Here is a 20,360-nt window from a genome sequence, read left to right as displayed (position 1 = left end):
GGGCCTAGGTACTGTCCCCCTGAGTTTCTTTTGTTCAAGGCCAGTGCTCTACACGTGAGCCAAGCTCTGCTTGTGGCGGTTTGCTGGTTAATTGGGGATGAGAGTTTCACGCATGGATGTTCCTGCCGGGACTGGCTTTACATCCTCAGACCTCCACCTCCTGAGTAGCTAGGATTGGAATCAAACACTGCAGTCCACAGCCAGCCATGAAGGGGCTGGCTGTCCTGCCCCGGGTACCAAGCCCTCAGCACCTTTGTGGGTTTGACAGCCCCTGTTCCTAGGGGGCCTGGCCGTGTATTCCCAGTGCTCAGGATCCACTTGGGGGCCAGGGTGCTGGTCGTGGGTAGCGGGCCCCATCTCCATCCAGGTGGCTTTGGGCCGGGGGGGGGGCATTCACCTCACTGTAGCCCCCAGTACTGGGGAGGGGGGTGCTGGGCTGCTGTGGGGGTGGGGGTGGGGTGGGGGGAGGCCTTTGGGAGTGCGGCCTCTGGATGGAGGCGGTGACCTGGTGGCCCGCCAGTGGCCGAGGTGGGCTGGCCCGGAGCGGCGGGGATCAGAAGCCCACAGGCCCGCATTGTGCGCCTGTCACACTTCCTTTGGCTTTATTGCTTTTGTCCAACACCCTATTGTCTGGCTTCCTTTTGTCCCCCTTTCGGTGCCCTGCCTTTTATTTTCCTGCCAGCCTGGTTGTTTTCGTTTCTTTTGTCTGAAGTTCCTGAGAGGAAGGTTTTATTTTCAGCGGTTTGATTAATTCACAGCTTGAGCCCAGGGTTTGTTTGTTATGTAATTGCTGCCCTCAGCGCCGGGATAACACCCTTCCCTCCCCGCCCCCACCCCGCCCCCCTGCGGGGTCTGGCTCCCAGCCCCTCCCTCCCAGCTTGGGATTGGCTGAGGCCTCCGGCTTTCTGGACCTACTCCAGGTGCGGGGGACACCCCCCCCCCGTGTGTGTGTGTGTGTGTGTGTGTGTGTGTGTGTGTGTCTGTGTGTGTCTGTGTGTGTCTGTGTGTCTGTGTGTGAATGAACACTGCCAGGGCAAAGCTGGGCTGGGGGTCACCTCACTCTTCCAGGTGACCTTCTACAGGTAGGGGTTGTCCTCTGCCCTCTCCCCCTGGGGCGCCGGGGTCAGTGCGAACCCCCAGGGCACCGTGAACTTAGAAACAGGGTGGGCAGGACTGCTGTGCTCAGATCTGTAGCCAGGCATCATCTTGGTCAGAGTTTTTCTTGGGGGTCATTTGTGGGGTTTGAACTCTGGACCTGGGCACTGTCCCTGAGCTTTTTTTTGCTCAAGGCTAGTGAGCTACCACTTTGAGCCACAGCACCATTTCTGGCGTTTAGTTGGGAGATAAGAGCCTCACCCACTTCCCCCCCCCCCCCCCCCCCCCCCGGCCTGGTCTGGCCTTGAATCCGGATCCTCCGATCTGAGCCTCGGGAGTAGCTAGGATTACAGACGAGAGCCATCTGAGCCTGGCTGTCTAGATCAATTATAATTACAATTATAATGCTCTTTTAGTTACTATCTTTAAAATACCCTATGTGGCCAGCCAGGCACTGTTGGCCTCATCCCTGTAATCTTAGCTACTCTGGAGGTTGAGGTCTGATGATCCTGGTTCAAAGCCAGCCCAGGAGGAAAGTCCTTGAGACTCTTTATCTCCAATGAGCAACCAAAAACTCAGAAGTGGAGCTGTAGCTTAAATGGTAGAGCACGAGCTTTTAGCAAAAGAAGCTCAGAGACAGCATCCAGACCTTTGGAGTTCAAGCCCCAAGACTGGCGTGCGCATGCACGCACACGCGCACACACACACACACACACACACACACCCCAAAAACTGTCTCAGGTAGTTTGCTTTTGGCAGCTGGGTGGGCACGGTGGGGGCCAAGGCGAACTGGCCTATGTGTTTGGAGTTCGTGTTGCTCAATTCCAGCTATGTTTGCCATTAAGCCGAATGTTTCCACTTCATATTTTTATCTCTTGATTTTTGACTTTTGGCAACAAGTACCGATGCATACAAATACACCCATACATGTAAAATCTTCAGCCTGTTCAGACCAGAAATAGCCAGTTATCCATCTTCGACGTCCTCATAGAAGCCCGGCAGCCCCCCTGCCCCAGCACTGCAGAGGCAGGGAAGGGACAGGGGTGCGGCTCAGTGGGAGACCTGCCTAGCACCCAGTCCCCATCCCCACAGTGCAAAACAAGAAGAGGCCAAGAGTGGCAGAGGTGGGCCCAGCCATCTCTAAGAGCCATCTGAAAAAAAAACAGTACCAGGGCTGTCTGTCATCCTGAGACTGGACAATCGCAAGTTCAAGGCCAGCCTGGCCTACATCATTGAGACCCTGTCTCCCCCCAGAGAAAAAGCAAACAGATGAAAAGGAAAACCCGCTTTCGGTTAGGCAGGGGTCCGGAGCACGGGGTGGCGTCACCGGCCGGGCACCCGGGTTCGGGGCGGTGGTGGGGTGGTTTTGAACCCTGGCAGGCCCGGGCTCAGCTCGCCTGTCTGCCCTTCCTGGCAGGATGTCCATGCGGAGCCCCGTCTCTGCGCAGCTGGCCACGGATGGCGCTGGCACCATGGTGAACTGCACCGTGAAGGCTGAGGAGAGGAAGGAGCCGGGTCACGAGGCCCCCCAGGGCGTGGCCCCCGCCGCAGAGCCGCAGCCTGGAGACCCAGCCCTGGCGCCCCAGGATACCCCTGACCCCCAAGCGCCACCGGCTCAGGTACCCCGGACTTTCAGAGAGGTTCTTGAGTCAGAGTTTCCCCAGTCACCTCTGTCATGCCAACCCAGGCTGCCCGCCGGGCTGTGCGGGCTTTGCCAGGCAGCAGGTGTAGCAGAAAGGCCGCCTGGGGGGTGAGCTAAGACGGGGTTCAGGTGAGGGGGAGAGAAGCGGTGACCCAGCCCTCCCTCCCTTGGGATAAATAGATACAGGCGGAAGCCAGAAGAGTGAAGATGGGGTTGGTTGGGGCTTTCAGTGGAGGATCCGGCTTCGAGGAGTCAGTGGGAGGAGGGCATCCATCAGGGAGGGAGGGCTTCGCGGAGGGGTGAGGCCGCCCAGTAACACCGCCCTGTGTCCTTCCTGCAGGACTGCAGCTCCCCTGAGAGCCACCGGTCCCCAGAGCCCAAGAGACCAGCCGCCTCCAAGGCCGCTTCCGGAAGCCAGGAGAAGCTAGACTTCAACCGCAACCTGCAGGAGGGTGAGCCGTCCGCTCGGGCCCGAGGTGGGGGCCTGGCGCCACCGGGCGCCGCTCACCCTGCTGTGTGTCTCTGCAGTGGTGCCGGCCATCGAGAAACTGCTCTGCAGTGACTGGAAGGAGAGATTTCTGGGAAGGAGCTTGGTGGAAACCAAAGATGTCAAAGGTGAGGCCTGCGGGGGTGGGGAGGTGGGGTGGGTGGGGGTGTGAGCCCCTCGCCTTTCTGGACTGGCCTACCATACTCGTGGTTATGTAGGGCAGTCTTGGGTTCGTGTGTGTGTGCGTGTGTGTGCGCGTGTGTGTGTGTGTTGCTTCTGGGGCTTGAACACGCAAGTGCTGTCTCTTAGCATTTCCACGCAAGGCTTGATGCTCTGCCACCTGAGCTACGTCCAGCTCCGCTTCCCACTTTTGGGTGGTTAATCGGAGATCGGAATCAAGCGAACTGTCCTGCCCGGGCTGACGTTGATTGAACCTCAGTTCCTCGGGTTTCGGCCTCCTGAGTATCTAGGATGACAGGCGTGAGCCACCGGCGCCTGGCAGTCTTGGGTTCTTGGTCCGCTCCTACCTGCCCTGGGGACCGTTCACCGGGGTGCGGAGCCGGGAACCCGTTATTTTCAAAGACACTCTGAGTAGTTCTGGCAACAAATGGCCTCCAGCCCAGCATTTAGGAACGGGCGGCTCTCCGGCTCTCCCGGACAGCAACCTTGGAAGGCCGGGGCAAGCTACCCCTTACTGGTTGAGGACCACGTGGAGAGGCTAGACACGATGCCGTGTTCAGCTTCCTAGTAACCCTACGATGTGAGCGTTGCGGTGCCCACCTTGAGCCTGGCAGATCTGAGGCCCGACAGAATCCTGGAAATAGGAACGGGATGGGCGGGTAGATGCTGGCGAACTGACAAAAAAAAAAAACTCAGGCACATCACGGTCTCCCTGGGGAGCAGGGACTCAAGAGAGCCTGGCCGAGAAGGAGCTCCAGCTGCTGGTCATGATCCACCAGCTGTCCACCCTGCGGGACCAGCTCCTCACCGCCCACTCGGAGCAGAAGAACATGGCCGCCATGCTCTTCGAGAAGCAGCAGCAGCAGATGGAGCTGGCCAGGCAGCAGCAGGAGCAGGTGCCCGCGGGGGGGCCCGGGCCAAGGCTCTGGGGTCCCCACCCGTGGTGACTTGGGAGTCCTTGGCACTGCAGGGCCCTCTGGGGGAAGGGCGTCCCGGTCCCCCAGCCCTTCCGGTCCCCAGGGTCGCCGAGTTGGGGGCGGGGTGGGGCAGGCTCTGGGGAGCCCGGGGCTCTTGATCACCCCTTGCCATTCCCCCTCCCCCCCCCTTTAGATCGCCAAGCAACAGCAGCAGCTGATCCAGCAGCAGCATAAGATAAACCTCCTCCAGCAGCAGATACAGGTGGGGAGTTGGGGGGGGCGGGGGCTGGGCAGGTGTCGGGGGTCAGGATTCAGTGGGATCCCTTGGGCCACACCCCGAAGAGGGCCCCTGTGTCCACTCCAGTCCCCCTTTTGTCTGCTTTCCCTGCTGTAAGAGGTCCCAGAACGTTGCCTTCCCAGCAGGGACTCAAGGAGGGTCCCCTTTGTGTCCTGGATGACCATAGCTTCAGAGCTCTTTAGTGTCCCCCGCCCCGCCCCCCCCTGCGCCCCTCCCCCCCCACTCACACTGGGTTTTCTTCAGCAGGTCAACATGCCTTATGTCATGATTCCAGCCTTCCCCCCAAGCCACCAGCCTCTGCCTGTCACCCCTGAATCCCAGCTGGCTTTGCCCATTCAGCCCATCCCCTGCAAACCAGGTGAGTCTGGGGAGGGGTCGCCCCCCCCCCCCCAAGGCTGACTTGTCCTGAGGTCAGGGGTCCTGACCTGTCCTGAAGTCAGCGTCTCCTCATACTTGTTGGGCAGGCACTCTGTTACTTAAGCCACATCTCCAGCCCCTTTTTGCATTGATTAGGGGTGTGTGTGTGTGTGTGTTGTGGGTTTTTTTTGCCAGTCCTGGGCCTTGAACTCAGGGCCTGAGCACTGTCCCTGGCTTCTTTCTGCTCAAGGCGAGCACTCTACCTCTTGAGCCACAGCGCCACTTCTGGCTTTTTCTGTTTATGTGGTGCTGAGGAGTCGAACCCAGGGCTTCCTGCATGTTAGGCAAGCACCCAACCGCTAAGCCACCTTCCCAGCCCCTGCGTTGATTAGTTTTAAGGCAGACCCTGGCTGTATGCCCAGGCCAGCCTGGACTGTCTGGGATCCTTCTTTTTGTGCTTTACCATGATGCTGGCCATGACAAGCACACGCCACCATGCCCACGCATTGGTTGAGATGACATCTCCCGAACTTAATTTGCTGACCTGAAACCTCTTCCAACCTCTACCTCCCAAGTAGCTAGAGGGCTTGGGCCCCTGTGCCTGGCTGGTGTTTTTAATTCTTTGACCTCTTTATCTATCCCGTATACGAATCCCTGACGGATGAATAGCTAGCAAGGCTTCCTCCCATGCTGTGTGTTTGTGTGTTGTTTCTTTACGCTGGCCATTGTTCTCCTTTGGAATCTGTAAAATTTGACACTGTCCCATTCTTCAGTTCTTTTTTTGTGTGTGTGTGTGTGTGTGTGCCAGTTCTGGAGCTTGAACTCAGGGCCCGGGCTCTGTCCCTGAAGTGTTGTGCTCAAGGCTAGTGCTCTACCACTTGAGCCACATCTCCACTTCTGACCATTTTGATGGTTAAGTGGAGAAAAGAGTCTCACAGACTTTCCTGCCTGGGCTGGCTTTCAACCTTGATCCTCAGATCTCAGCCTCCCGAGTAGCTAAGATGACAGGCGTGAGCCACCAGGGCCTGGACACCATTTACCAGTTCTTAGTCGTACTGAGCTATTGGAGTTCTATTCAGAAAGTCACGACCTATTCCCGTGTGTTCGTTCAAGTGTGTTCCTCAGGTGGTTTCGAATTTCAGGTCTTGCATTAGGGTTTCTCATCTTTTGAATGAATTCTGGTGAGAGATAGTGATCTCGTTTCTGCCCTAAGCACGTGGACATTCAGTTTTCCCAGTGCCATTAGCATGTCTTTGCCATCTGGTTCTGGCTGTGTAGCCTTGTTTGTAGGTTTTCTATCTATTCTCTACATGTCTGTTTTTATGCCAGTTCCATGCTCTTTTTGTTACTGTGCCTCTGAGGTATAATTTGAAGTCAGATATTGTTATACCTCCAGCTTGGTGCTTTTTACTCGAGATTGCTTTGCTTCTCGCTGTGATGCTTCCGTTTTATTTATTTATATTTTTGTCAGCCATAGGTCTTGAACTCAGGGCCTAGGCGCTGTCCCTGAGCTTTTCTCCTCAAGGCTAGCCCTCTGCCACTTTGAGCCACGGCTCCACTTCCTGTTTACTGGTGGTTAATTGGAGCTAAGAGTCTTAGGGACTTTCCTGCTCAGGCTGGCTTTGAACCATGATTTTCAGATCTCAGCCACCCGAGCTAGGATTATAGGAGTGATCCACCAATGCCCGGCTTCCATATGCATTTTAAGATTTCTAGCTTTAAAGATTTTTCTATTTCTGTGAAAAATTGGAATTTTGATGGACATTGCATTGAACCTATATAGATTGTTCTCAGTGGTCTAGCTGTCTTCATAACATTCATTCTGCCAGGCCATGAACGTGAGATCTTCTAAGGTCTTCCTTTTTTTGTTGTTGTTAGTGTTTTATAATTTTCATCTGGAGGCCTTTCAGCTTCTTAGTTAAATAGGGTATTGTGAATGATATTATTTCCTGATTTCTTTCTTAGTTATTGTTATAGAGAAAAGCTACTGATATTTGTATGGGATTTTTGTGTCCTGCTACTTTGCCAAATGCTTTTAAAAAATCAAATCTTAACAGTTTTTGGTAAAGTCTTTTAAGGGTTTTTTATTTGTATCATCTTATCATCTGTAAGTAGGGGACATTTGACTTCTTTCCTATTCATATTTCCTTCCTTCCTTCCTTCCTTCCTTCCTTCCTTCCTTCCTTCCTTCCTTCCTTCCCCTTCCTTCCTCCCTCCCTCCCTCCCTCCCTCCCTCCCTCCCTCCCTCCCTCCCTCCCTCTGTTTTGGTTGGTTGTGGGGCTTGAATTCCAGCCTACACCCTGTCCCTGAGTTCTTTGGGTCAAGGCTAGTGCTCTGTCACTTCACAGCTCTACTTCTGGTTTTCTGGTGGTTAATTGGAGATAAAAGTCCCACTGACTTTCCTGTCAGGGCTGACTTTGAACCATGATTCTCATTTCTCAGCCTTCTGACTAGCTAGGATTGTAGTTGTGAGCCAGCAGAGCCCAGCTTTTATTTCTTTCTTAGGCCTTAATTGCTCTGGCTAAAGAATTCTAGCACTATGTTGATTAAGAGTGGAGAGTGATTACACTTGTCTTGTTCCTGACTTTAGATGAAATGTTTTTCGTTTTTCTCCATTGAATGTGACATTGGCTATAGGTTTGCCATGTACAATCTTTATTAGGTTGAGGTATCTTCCTTCTGTTCCTACTTTCTTCAAGGCTTTTAACATGAAGGGATGTTGAATTTTGGCAAATGTTCTTCCTGCATTTATTGAGATGATTATATGGTTTAATTTTTGTCATTGTATTTATGTGTAGTATTAATTTTATTAGCTTAAACCATCCTTGGATTCCTGGAATAAAACCAGCTTGATCATGGTATATGAACTTTTTAATGGATTTAATTCAGTTTGCAAGTTAATTATTGAGAATTTTTGTGTTATGTTCCTTAAGGAAATTGGTCTATACTTTGTGTGTATGTGTGTGTGTGTGTCCGTCCTTAAATAGTTTTGATATTAAGCAACTACTAGTTTTATAGAATGCATTTGATAATATTCTCTCGTTCTTAAGGAATCGTTTAAGGAGCATTGGTGTTCTATAAATATCTAATAGCATTCATCAGCGAATCCCTTTAGTTTTGGGCTTTCTCTGTTGGGTTCATTGTGGCTTTAATCACGTAGTTCCTATAGATCTTAATTGATTTATATCCTCTTGTTGAAATTTCTGGTAGCTCATATAAGTCTAAAAGTTATCTATTTCTTTTAGGTTGTCCAGTTTTTTGGAATATAAAATTTCAAAATGTTCCCAAATAACCTTCTGAATTTCTTTGGTGTTTGTAGTGATGTCCCCTCATGTATAATTTTATTGATTTAGGTCTTCTCCTTCTTTCTTTTGTTTAATTTAGCTAAGGGTTTAGCAACGTTGTTTATCTTCTCAAAGAACTATTTCATTGACTTTTATTTTTAGTTTTCATTTTATTAAATTTCTGCCCTGATGTTTATTATTTATTTGCATGTACGGATTAGGAGTTGGGCTTGTTCTTGTTTTTCTAAGAGCTTGAGACACAGTTTTTTAGGTTAATTGAGAGCATTTAGACATTCTAATGAAGGTAGTCATGGCTATAAGCTTTGCACTTAGAACTGCCTTTTCTATATCTCAAAGGTTCTGATAAGGCATGCTTTCATTTTCATTTGATTCTAGGTATTTTCTTATTTCCCATTGTTTATTTGTCCGTTTATTTGTTTTGGACACCTACTGATCATGCAGTCTGTTGTTCAGTCTCCACGTGTTTATACATTTCCTGTGATTCTCTTACTGTTGTTTTCTAGTTTTATTCCATTGTGGTCCAACAAAATGCAGCAAATTATTTCAATTTTCTTGCATTTGTTAAGAAATGCTGGATGTCCTAAAATATGATCTGTTTTGGAGAACGTTCTATGGACTGCTGAGAAGAATGTCTATTCTGTGGTAGTTGGGTGACAGATTGTGTAGATATTTCCGAGCTCACTTGATCTATAGTGTCATTTAATTCTGTAGTTGCTTTGTTGATATATTTTTTTGGTCTGAATGACCTATCTATTGGTGAGTGGGGTATTAAAGTCATCTACAATTATTGTGTGGGGATCGAGCAGTGCTTTTATGTCCAGTAGTGTTTGCTTTATGAAATTGGGTGCCCTGACATTTTCTGTGTATGTTTACAATTGTTATATCCTCCTGATGGATTGTTCCCTTTATCAATATGAAGTGAACTTCTTTGTCTCTTCTGACTAATTCTGGTTTGAAGTCTGCTTTTTCAGATATGAATATAGCTATTCCTGCTTGCTTTGGGGCTCCATTTGTTTGGAACATCTGTCTCCATTCATGACTTTTAGCTTGTGTTTGTCTTTGCCAGTGAGTTACATTTCTTTTTATTTTTCTTCTGTTGGCCGAGGGGCTTGAACTCTGGGGCCTAGGCGCCGTCCCTGAGCTCTTCTGCTCAAGGCTAGCGCTCTACCACTTGAGCCACAGCGCCACTTCCAGTTTTCTGGTGGTTAATTGATGACAAGAGTCGCACAGACTTGCCTGCCTGGGCTGGCTTTAAACCATGATCTTCAAATCTCAGCCTCTTGAGTAGCTAGGATTACAGGCGTGAGTCACTTGCATCCAGCATGAGGTACATTTCTTATAGGCAACATATGGTCAGGTCTTGTTTTTTAATCCTGTCTGTGCTTTTGGATTGTAGAATTTAGAATATTAGCATTCAGATTTATTATTAAAAATATTTAGCTATTCCTATCATTTTGTTGCTTAACAGTGTTTGATTCTTTCCTAATCTTCTGTATTCATCTAAAGAGATTTATTCCTTTTTGAGAGGAGGGTGATACTAGGGCTTAAAACTCAGGACTTGGTGCTCTCACTTGGCGTTTTCACTCATGGCTGGCACTTTACCACTTGAACCCGTGCCTCCACTTCAGGTTTTGGTAGTTATTTGGAGCTTTTCTCTTGGACTTCTTTTTCTGCTTGGATTTTTCTGGTCTGACTGACTTTGAACTGTGATCCTCAGATCGCAGCTTCCCAAGTCGATGTGATAACAGATGTGAGCCACCAGTGTCTGGCTGAGATTTATTCTTTCCTGTATTTTTGTTGTTGTTGTTCTGGTTTTTTTTTGCCAGTCCTGGGGCTTGAACTCAGGGCCTGAGCACTGTCCCTGGCTTCTTTTTGCTCAAGGCTAGCTAGCACTCTGCCACTTGAGCCACAGCACCACTTCTGGCCATTTTCTATATATGTGGTGCTGGGGAATCGAACCCAGGGCTTCATATAGACGAGGCAAGCACTTTACCACTAGGCCATATTCCCAGCCCTCTTTCCTGTATTTTTATATTTGCAGTTCTCTTCTGTGGGTAGGACTTTTTAAAGTGCTGGCTTAGTCATCGTGAATTCCTTTAGTTTTTGTTTATCACTGACAGTTTTTATTTCTCCTTCAATTATGAAGGTTAGCTCTGCTGGCTACAATAATCTTAAGTTTTCAGTGTTCTCTCTCTTTATTTTGGGGGGGGGTTGTATTATGTCATTCCATACCCTTCTTGCTATTGGGTGTTTGTGTTTAGAAACAGTTTGGGTAGATTTGCCTTTATATGTGAGTAGGCACCTCTCTCTTGCATCTTTCAATGTGCTTTTCCTTGTTATGCAAACAAAATTACTATGGGGACTGGGAATGTGGCTTAGTGGCAGAATGCTTGCTTAGCATGCATGAAGCCCTAGGTTTGATTCCTCAGTACCACATACACAGAAAAAGCCAGAAGCGGTGTTATGTGCAGCTCAAGTGGTAGACTGCTAGCCTTGAGCAAAAAGAAGCTCAGAGACAGTGCCCAGATTCTGAGTTCAAGCCCCAGGACTAGCAAAAAAAAAATAAAAAAAAAATTACTATGACATGGAGAGTTTCCTAATTGCTTCCTTTACCCGGATCACTGACGAGATCTTTCTCAAGATTTGGGAAGTTTTCTGCTGTTGTTTTGTTGAATATGTTTTCTCTGGCTTCAGCTTGCAGCACTTATTTTCTGCTCATGATGTGTAGGTTTGGTCTGCCAATGGTTTCTCTGAGGTCTTGCATGTTCTGTTCTTACTTTCGTATTTTTTCTTCCTTTATCTTAGCCTCGGTATTCTAATTCATCTTCCTTATCTTCAAAACCCTGGTATTCCATCTTCAGCTTGAGCCAGTTTATTGGTGAGGCTTTCACCTGAGTTTTGTTTTGTTTTTTCCTTTTTATTGGACTTGTTGAACTTTTCATTGTGTTCCTTATTTCACTCAACTGTTCGTGTTCTCTTTGAATTCATTCGGGTCTTTCGTGTCTTTCATTTGGTCGATCAGCCTTGCAATCATTCTTCTGAATTATTTGTGAGTCTTGGCTATCTCTTCACTATCATTGAGAGTTTCTCACTGTGAAATTGTTGACTTTTGGAGGAGTTGCCTTACCTTTTTTTTTTCCCCCCATCTTTGTGTGTTTTGCACTGGGATTTGTGCCAAATACTTGGAGATTTTAATCACCGTAGTTTCTCAGTTGAAGTAATTCTCAGCGTTCAGGTCAAAGTGGACTGGGTTGATAGCTCAGTAGCCAAACATTCGCTCATCTGCTCAGCTGGACAGTCAGTAGAGAATGCTTCCTGAGGAGGGGACATTTGATGAGGTCCTGGGAGGAATGCATAGGGTGTGTGAAATGCAGTTGGAGAGGACTTGGTCCAGGCAGATGGTCCAGAAGGATTGGGATATGGATGGAGACGTCAGTCAGGGACTGAGTGGATTCTGGGAGTTGCTTCCTAGGCTGTGGGCTACCCTGGGCCCTTGTGTGTTGTCTGTGGGGCGGGACATGCTGAAGGCAGTGCCCAGTAGAGGGTTGTTGAGTTCTTTGTAGTCATTGAGGACCACACCTAACTCCTAGCTGGGCCTGTAACTGCCCCAGGAGTGTGACAGGCTATATTATATAGCCAGCCTTTCAGTCTTCCATTCCAGTTCTGGGTGTCCCGTGACCTACAGCATGGAGTCCAAACTCCCATACTGCTAAGCTGACCTTTCCTGTGAGCCCCCTTTCACCTTCTCCATCTCTCTCATGCCTACCACTCCATCTCTACTTGTCTGAATCCTGCCCATCCCACAGGCACTAGCTCACATCTCGCCTCTACCAGGAAGCCTGCTGGAACAAAGTTCCCTGACAACCCACCTCGGGGCGCTTATCAGCACCTGCTATGTGGTTAGTGATTTGTACACAGGGCTTATCTTGGCACCTGAGCTGTCACACCTCCTTGATGCTGGGCCTGGTTGGGAAAGACGGAGCTAGGGTAGATGGAAAAGAGAGTACCACCGAGAGGGGAAGGATGGGGTTTGGAGTCTAGAGGACCTGGGTTCATGTCTCTGCTGTTAGTGAATAGCTCTGCGAGCAACACACTGAACGGTGAAGTCTCTGTGTCTTGAGCTGCAAGATGGGATAATGATATGGCAAGCCCTTATCACACGCCGCACACTCGTGTTTGTGATAGGGGTAGTGCACAGGGCACGTGCGAAAGGGAGCCAACTGTGCTTTGCCCCCTCCACACACTGGGCGTGGCGCACCCGCACCGGCTGACCCGTGGGGGGGGTGTCCTCCCTTGCCGTGCTAGGGGAGGCTCTGCAGAGGGGGCTGCTGGGAAGGGTGGCCCGGTGTGAAGGTGCCAGTCAGTGTGCATGGGCAGCCGGGGAGGAGAGGAGAGGAGGAGGGGCTCCGGGGTTGCCTTGGTGCTGAAGAGCGCAGTGCCTGCAGCCAGGTCGGGCCCGGCCCCACCCTGCCCTGTGGGACCCCGTCCAGCAGGTGCCTGCTGCTCTGTGTTCATCCGAGCCTCTCCCCTTGCTGCTTTTCCACAGTGGAGTACCCGCTACAGCTGCTGCATAGCCCCCCTGCCCCCGTGGTGAAGAGGCCCGGGGCCCTGGCCACCCACCACCCCCTGCAGGTACCGTCTCTGCAGCCGCCAAGCTGGGGCTCCCAGGCTCGCACCCCCTTTGTTCTCGTTTCCCTTGCTCATCTGTGTCTACCTTTCCTATTTCTCTGTCTACCCTGGGTATGCATGCTGGGCTTACTGTCCCCTCGAGTCCTCTCTATCTCTCGGTGGGGTCTCCTTTGGGGTCCTGTTTGGTGGTGGTGGTGGTCCTGGGGCTTGGACTCAGGGCCTGGGTGCTGTCCCTGAGCTCTCGCGCTCAAGGCTGGTACTCTGCACTTTGAGCCGCAGCACCACTTCCGGTTTTCCAGTGGTTCACTGGAGATCAGAGTTTCATGGACTTTTCTGCCCTGGCTGGCTTTGAACTGCGGTCCTCAGATCTCAGCCTCCCCGGCAGCTAGGATGACAGGCACCAGTCAGGGTCCTGGGGTGTGTCTTATGCACTGATATCCTGCATTCCCCCCTCAGGAGCCCTCCCAGCCCCTGAACCTCACAGCCAAGCCCAAGGCCCCTGAGCTGCCTTCCAGCTCCAGCTCTCCCGGCCTGAAAATGAACAACTGTGGGCCGCGGCCCCCTAGCCACGGGGCCCCGACTCGGGACCTGCAGTCCAGCCCGCCCAGCCTGCCTCTAGGTACGTGTCCTGTCAGTCCTCTTAGAGGACATCTAAGGAGAGGGTGCCCTGGGGCATGGCCAGCCCTTTTCTGGGTTTGGTCTTTAAAACAAGGGGTTAGACTGGCTCTTAGAAGGCTCTCTTCCTCCTCTCCCCCTTGCTTTTTATCGGGGCGCTCCAGCAGCCGCAGATCCAAGCCACTGAGTCACCGTTCCTAGTCTCTTGGCCCCGCACAAGAGTCAGAATGGCTCGGGTCCCCGTGGGGATGGGTGTGGAGGGGTGGGAAGTGCTCCGCCAGGGAGGGGACCTGGGGACCGGGGCCTCAGCCTGGGTGCCGCCCCCCCACTCAGCTCTCCCGCTGCCTCCTCCCGCCCTCCCTGACAGGCTTCCTGGGTGAAGGGGACGCGGTCACCAAAGCCATCCAGGACGCTCGGCAGCTGCTACACAGCCACAGCGGGGCCGTGGAAAGCCCCCCCAACCCGCCCTTCCGCAAGGTACAGAGTGCAGCCACTGCCCCCAGGAGCAGGAAGCGGTGCGGGGGGGGGGGGGATGCCGAGACGGCGCCCCCCACCCCAGTGGCAGGCCAGAGGGAAGGGAGGGCCACCTAAGGGGAAACTGAGGCACAAGTCGCCCGTGTCCACCCCAGGACCTCATCAGCCTGGACTCGTCCCCAGCCAAGGAGCGACTGGAGGAGGGCTGTGTGCACCCACTGGAAGAAGCCATGCTGAGCTGTGACATGGACGGTGAGGACTCTGGTGCCCGGCTCTGACCCACGGCGTCTCTGGTGCCCGTCTGCGGGTCTGCTTTCTTGCGTCCGGGGATGGCTGGCCCTCCACTCCTCCGCCGGGCCCCGTAGCTCAGTCCCCTCTACCGTTGCTGGCTCAGAGCGAGACCTTGCTGACCCGGGCTTGGCCACTGTGGCGTCTCTTCAGCGCCACCTGGTGGTCATCACACCGGGAATGCCGTTTTGCCAGCTGCAGGCTGGATGCCTAGCTGACTCTACTTCCCCTCTCTTCTCAGGCTCCCGCCACTTCCCCGAGTCCCGGAACAGCAGCCACATCAAGAGGCCCATGAATGCCTTCATGGTGTGGGCCAAGGACGAGCGGAGGAAGATCCTCCAGGCCTTTCCCGACATGCACAACTCCAGCATCAGCAAGATCCTTGGTAAGGCGAGGGGGTGGGCCCTCTGGGGCTCTGGGTGTCCAGGAGTAGCGGTCTAGCAGGTCCTGATTGCAGAAACCCCCTGGGTGTGCTTGGGGCTTGGTGGTGGTCTGTGCTGTGCTGAGCCATGGCCGACTCTGATAAGGATGCAGGGTTTCAGGGGATGTGCCGGGCAGCTGGCTCTGGGAATTGTATACCATTGTAAGGAGATTCTCATAGCAACTCTCCTGCAAACTCAAGCTGTGAGTCAGACAGACAGACCCACGGTGTTTTCAGTCCTCTGAACTCTCCCTAAGTTGTCATACCCTGCCCAAATCCCTGGAGGCTGACTGTGGTAGAAAACAGGAGAGATGGTTAGACTATCAAACAGGTATTTAAATTCCCTGTCCTTTTGGGGGGCAAAGGAAGAGTGTAGGGCAGAGCCATCTAGGAGAGGGGAGAGCCCTCCACAGTCAGAGAAGGTCTTTTGTCTAGAACTCCAGGTATTTACCTTGTTATATCTTGGAGATGCTGGGATGGAGCCCAGGGCCTGGTATATTCTAGGCAAGCCCTCTCACTACTGAGCTGGACTGTGTTGGCTAGTCTGTTGCTAATGCAAAGGATGCAGAGGCCTTGTTTGCTGGGTTCTTGGGGTAAGATGGGTGCTGAGTCTCCAGCTAGCCATTGTGGATACCCTGTGCACCCCGCCTCCATCTGGTCACTCGATGTTCAGGGGTCACCCACACGGCCAGGCCTTGGTTACGAGCACGCATTGTCTTGTTTACCCCTGCGTGGAGACCAGAGTCTTCCTAGGGCTTGCGGGGCCATGCTTGGGGCTTGTGTGGGGGTGGGGGTGGAATCCGCAGACCCCAGCCCTGACCGCCTACCCCTGGGTACTGGCCCAGGTTCCCGCTGGAAGTCCATGACGAACCAGGAGAAACAGCCCTACTACGAGGAGCAGGCGCGGCTGAGCCGGCAGCACCTAGAAAAGTACCCGGATTATAAGTACAAGCCCAGGCCCAAGCGCACGTGCATCGTGGAGGGCAAGCGGCTGCGCGTGGGCGAGTACAAGGCCCTGATGAGGACGCGGCGCCAAGATGCCCGCCAGAGCTACGTGACCCCGTGAGCAGGCCCTCCCCGGGCGGCCGCGACGGTGTGTGTGGCTGTCGAGAGAGGCTGGGTGTCCCCGTGTGGCTGGCTTGGGTGACGGTATGCCTGCCTGCGGACCGAGAGCCTGCCTACCCCCCGACGCTTGTGAGGCCCAGCCCGCGCGACTCCTAGGGCGGCAGGGAATGGCCTGTGGGTGACCACGGTGCACGCCTGGTCCTTAATCTAGGTGACCCTGAGCGCCCCCCCCATACCTGGAGAAAGGTCCCCACAATCCCGTTCTGCTGAACTCAGTGCTAAATCTGAGGTGTTAAAAGAAAAAAGAAAGCACACCAGGGCCAGGATGTGACGCTGAGCCCAGAGAGGGGGCGCTGGCTGGGAGTGCGAGTCCTGTCCCGGGGAGGGCAGCCGGGCAGGGGCGGTTGGTGGGGGGGGCACCTGTGACACAGTCTTTCTCTGCCTCAGCCCACAGGCCGGCCAGGTCCAAATGAGCTCCCCGGATGTCCTATTCCCTCGTGTCACGGGCGTGCCCCTGGCCCAGCCCCTGGCGGACCACTACGTCCCCCAGAGCCTGGACCCCAACATGCCCGTCATCATCAACACCTGCAGCCTCCGGGAGGTGGTGGAGGGCACCGACGACAGGCACTCGGTGGCGGATGACGAGATGTACCGGTACAGCGAGGATGAGGACTCGGAGGAGGGTGAAGACAAGAGCGACGGGGAGCTGGTGGTGCTCACAGACTGATGCCCCCTGCCCCCCCAGCCCGGGGAAGACCTTGCCCCCCCAAGCCAGTGGGTGCAACCAGCCGGCCTGGTCTATGTTGGTACTTGGACTTGGGTGTGCCTAGATGGGCGAAGCTGTGCATGTGTAGATCTATCCATCCATTAGCAGAGAGAGTCCTCCTCTTCACCGCAGTCGAGGAGCCACTGGGCCGGGCCAGCGGAACCTGCTTGGGAGTGGGGGGGATGATGGGCTGAGCTGGCTGAGCTCCTTGGCCCTGAGGGCTGAACACCCAGGACACCGGGTGCCCTGCTCTCTGTAGGTCTACCTACCTGGGGGTGGCATGGCAGCTATATACCCCCATCCCCTGGGGCCACATGCTTCATTCCCATGATCCTGCTGGGCGGGCCATCCTCCGTGGGGCCAGCGCCCCCTCCCACGCGCCCCCAGATCGCTCTTCCATCACCCGGATCACTTTGTACTTTGTACGAAAGGCGCCGGCTGTCCCTCGCTGTCTTTCTCTGCCAAGCCCATTGTGCCTCTGGCTGCCGCCACACAGTCTCTCTCCTGTGTGTGCGTGCTGCGTGCGCGCCCCTTCCCCCACCCCAGCCCCTGTGCGTGCAGTGTGTGGGCTCCCTTGCGTCCGTGCGCACGCGTGTTTTCATCCATCCGCTGCACGGATATTTATTGAGTGCCCGCGACGTGCCAGCCACGCATGCCGAGTTCCCGCAGATGGGCGTCTGGGTGCCGTTCCAGCCGCACTCCCGTGCTTTCTCTTTGTCCCCCGCCCGCCCCCCAAATTGCTACCTCTCTGTCGGTCTGGGCGTCTCAGGTTCTGTGTGTCCTTGTGTGCGTTTCTCTTTCTGTTCTTGTTCCCGTGCAAGGCCCTCTTCGTTTCTCAGTGCTGCCCCAGCCTGCCACGATAACCCTCTGGATTCTCGGGGGCCTGCCCGCCCCTGGCCCCCGCGACCTTCCTCACCTGCTCACCCGTCATTCCCTCCCTGACTCTGCCGCTCCGTTCCCACGGAGCCATTTTTAGCTCCGAGCAGCGTGAGAATGTGCCTCAGCCTCCGAGGGGCTTTGTCCCAGTGCCCTGGCCCCTGGTCCCAGCCTGTCCTAGTGGTGGAAACCGGAGGATTGATGCTCTCCCCCTTTGTGAGTGACAGGAGCCCCCCCCCCCCCATGGCAGCTGGTCTCCCTCCTCTGTGAGCCTAGGGGTGGGTGACTCCCTGGTCTGGGCTTCATGCTGGCCTGCCTGCCCTCCTTCCTTCCTCTCCCGTCGTCCTCTATGGTAGGGGACCAAGCCCGCCAGCCCAAGTTGTTTCCCTCATTAAATCAAAGCCCATAGGCACCTAGCTCCAAAGATCTGGAACAGCCCTCGGATGGGATCGGGGTGGGAGCCCCAAACTCCACCAGGGCCAGATGTGGAGCTGGTGCCCCGTGCAAAGACTTCTCTTCTGCCTCCCCACTGGGGGCCCCCTCCCCCCTTCTTTCCAGGCTGTTTCTTTTTTTATGACTGTAAACATAGATAGTGCTTTATTTTGTTAATAATAAGATAATGATGAGTAACTTAACCAGCACATTTGTTTCTGATGGCATAATAAAGATGGACCATTTCAGGATCTGGCCATTCAACAGGGAGCGGGATGGGGGGGATGGCCTAAGCCCAGGATGCCTATGTGCCGGCTAACCTGGGCATCACCGCCCCCTGGTGGCAGCTGGTGGGAGCGTCGGGCACGGGGCTTAAGAAAGGAGGCAGCCCGGGAGACCAGCTGTCTGCAGGCTGAACGCCAGGATTAAACCTTCCTTCCTGGTCCTGGTCTCTGGGGGAACAAGCTCTTGAGAATCCGGTGAGGACTGGGTGCTCACCCCACTAGAGGACTCACAGACACCCCCATACTGATCAAAAGGCAGCAGGGCCTTTGAGATGATGCTTTGAACGAGGAGTTGAAAGGCCTAGCTGTCACCAGAGCTAAAAAAACGAGGAACGCTCCAACGTGTCCACTAATGAAGATGCGTTACATGGCCACTTGTGTGGCTTGAAAATCCCATCCGTTTATAAAACAGGTGCAGCAAGACTGAATGGCCATTCCTAGGAGAGATGGGCTGGATTAACTGAGGTTTCATGGTCACAACAAAGGAGCTGATGGGCCATTGTGTGTCGCACAGGCCCCATCCCAGGTGCGTCACTAGCACCAGCCCGGTTGCTAGAAAGGACCATGGAAACCGCCTGGAAGGCTGGAGGGACCCTTGGGGGCGAGGACCATGCGGGAGTCAGTTCACGGATGCTCGGTCTAGAAGGGGGGCTAGGATGAGGCAGCAAAGGAAAGCGCTGGCTTCGGAGTCGCTGTGGGGACGAAGGTGATGTTCTTTGCAGCTGGTGACATTGAACTTGGGTGAGGGCCACCAGGGTCATTATTGATTTAACAAAAGGACACCAAAAGTGTTCCAGCCGACTCCTGCGTGTTGGAAGGGATTTCTATCTAAACTAGATGGTGATGAGAGAAGAGGGGATGGGCTGGGTCCCCCTGCCACAGAGGTGTGAGGAGAGGACTCCCCAAGACTCCCGGCTCCTGGACTTCTCCTAGCCCAAGCCCCCAGTAGCCCTGGCCCTCTGTCCTTTGCCACCTCTGCTTGCCTGAGGCAGGGACACTCTCCCAGGCTGGCCCCCCGCGGGAAGAGGACTCTGGCCATGCCTGGCCTCCTGGGTGTCCCCTAGAGGCCTCACCCCACACCCCTCTTCCACACCGAAACCCGACACGTTCCCGGGGCCTCCCTCACAGTCCTGGGTTCTTCCAGGCACTGGGTCCCCCGCGGCCTCTAGGGATGAGGGCCAGCACTGCCAAAGGTCGTGCAGGGACCTTTGACCTGCCCACGTCAGCCCACCAGCCGAGCCAGTCCCCACCTCACCCCTAGGCGCGCTGGAGCCCCCCCCCCGCCCCCCCGGGGGCCGGGCCGGGTCAGGTGGGTTGCAGGAACAGAGGGGCGGTTTTCTGGACGTGAACCAGGGATGTCAGGGCACAGGCTGTTCCCTGCCTCGGCTGAGGAGCGCGGGGAAGGTGAACTTTGGCCAGGCGCAGCCGGGGCGCGTGCTGAGGCCCGGTACTTAGCCAGGAGCCCGGGTGGCTCGTGACCCCTGCGGTGCCCCCGCCCACCCACCCACCCGTTCTCAGGAGGGCTGCAGGAAAAGCATTTCCCCAAGGAGACCGCTCGTGGGAGAAGCCACGGGCGCACAGGACAGCCCTCGCCCCAGCCCCGTGCCGCCGGCCAGCGCAGCCCCTGTGGAAGGCCCCGGGGGCGGGGGGAGGAAGCCCCCCCCCCCCCCGCGACCCCGAGGCCACAGGGCAGCCCTGGGGAGCTCGCCTTGCCAGTCCCGGTGCCGTCTGGGCCTGGGCACCGCCGCCCGTGTCCTCCGCTAGCACCAGCACCGGCTCCAGGGGTTGCCACGGCACCGGGGCACGTCGGCACGCGGAGTCCGCCTGGCGGGCGGCGGCCACGCTGCTCTGCGGTCCGCGCGCCTCAGCGGTCCAGCCTGGGCCGGAGGGAGGACCCGGCGCCGCCCTTCACGGGGTCGCTGGCTCTCCACCTGGCCGCCCCCAAATTCTCATCACCCGCAGCCAGGCTCCGGCTCAGCAGCGCCGCACTGGGGCAGAGGACTCGCGCGGGATGGTGGAGGGCGGTGAATGGCCACGCCGAGGCCCAGAAGGCGCGCGGGGGGGGGGGGGGGGAAGCGGCCAAGGACAGAAAAGCCCAGGCGGTGGGGTCCACAGAGGGGGAGCAAGGCGGTCACCCACGCCGACCCTCGCCGTTCCTCAGACACGCACGCAACAGTCCAGAAATGAGCATTTAATACAGAAAACCAGGGTCATTTACAAATGAGTCGC

The 20,360-nt window shown here is 54.6% G+C and overlaps 1 protein-coding gene and 1 long non-coding RNA gene across 8 annotated transcripts in view; one reads left to right on the top strand and one right to left on the bottom strand.

The window, feature by feature from the left end:
* Sox13 (SRY-box transcription factor 13) overlaps positions 1–16,775 on the top strand; it is a 43,284-nt gene extending 26,509 nt beyond the window's left edge. Inside the window, exons 2-15 of one of the 7 annotated variants that reach the window (XM_048357154.1) lie at positions 2,513–2,714; positions 3,078–3,189; positions 3,266–3,352; positions 4,128–4,300; positions 4,515–4,583; positions 4,863–4,977; positions 12,088–12,180; positions 12,828–12,913; positions 13,367–13,529; positions 13,893–14,002; positions 14,155–14,251; positions 14,529–14,672; positions 15,554–15,770; positions 16,221–16,775. In XM_048357154.1, coding sequence (XP_048213111.1) covers positions 2,514–2,714; positions 3,078–3,189; positions 3,266–3,352; positions 4,128–4,300; positions 4,515–4,583; positions 4,863–4,977; positions 12,088–12,180; positions 12,828–12,913; positions 13,367–13,529; positions 13,893–14,002; positions 14,155–14,251; positions 14,529–14,672; positions 15,554–15,770; positions 16,221–16,500 — 1,947 coding nt within the window. In that variant the 5' untranslated portion in view covers position 2,513 and the 3' untranslated portion in view covers positions 16,501–16,775. Of the gene's footprint in view, positions 1–2,512; positions 2,715–3,077; positions 3,190–3,265; positions 3,353–4,127; positions 4,301–4,514; positions 4,584–4,862; positions 4,978–12,087; positions 12,181–12,827; positions 12,914–13,366; positions 13,530–13,892; positions 14,003–14,154; positions 14,252–14,528; positions 14,673–15,553; positions 15,802–16,220 lie in introns of all 7 variants that reach the window. The other 6 variants (XM_048357155.1, XM_048357158.1, XM_048357160.1 and 3 more) reach the window with 6 other exon arrangements.
* LOC125359424 lies at positions 1,359–19,984 on the bottom strand. The gene is made up of 3 exons (XR_007212552.1): positions 19,974–19,984; positions 17,447–17,627; positions 1,359–1,388 (listed from the first exon to the last, which is right to left on the bottom strand). It is a non-coding gene; the product is annotated as an uncharacterized LOC125359424 (long non-coding RNA).
* Between the last annotated feature and the right edge of the window lie 376 nt (positions 19,985–20,360).

This window comes from Perognathus longimembris, chromosome 11 (assembly GCF_023159225.1).
Source record: "Perognathus longimembris pacificus isolate PPM17 chromosome 11, ASM2315922v1, whole genome shotgun sequence".
In the NCBI taxonomy this organism is placed as follows: domain Eukaryota; kingdom Metazoa; phylum Chordata; class Mammalia; order Rodentia; family Heteromyidae; genus Perognathus; species Perognathus longimembris.
Note: the sequence above shows the minus strand (reverse complement) of the source record. Positions and strands in the feature narration are given on the sequence as shown.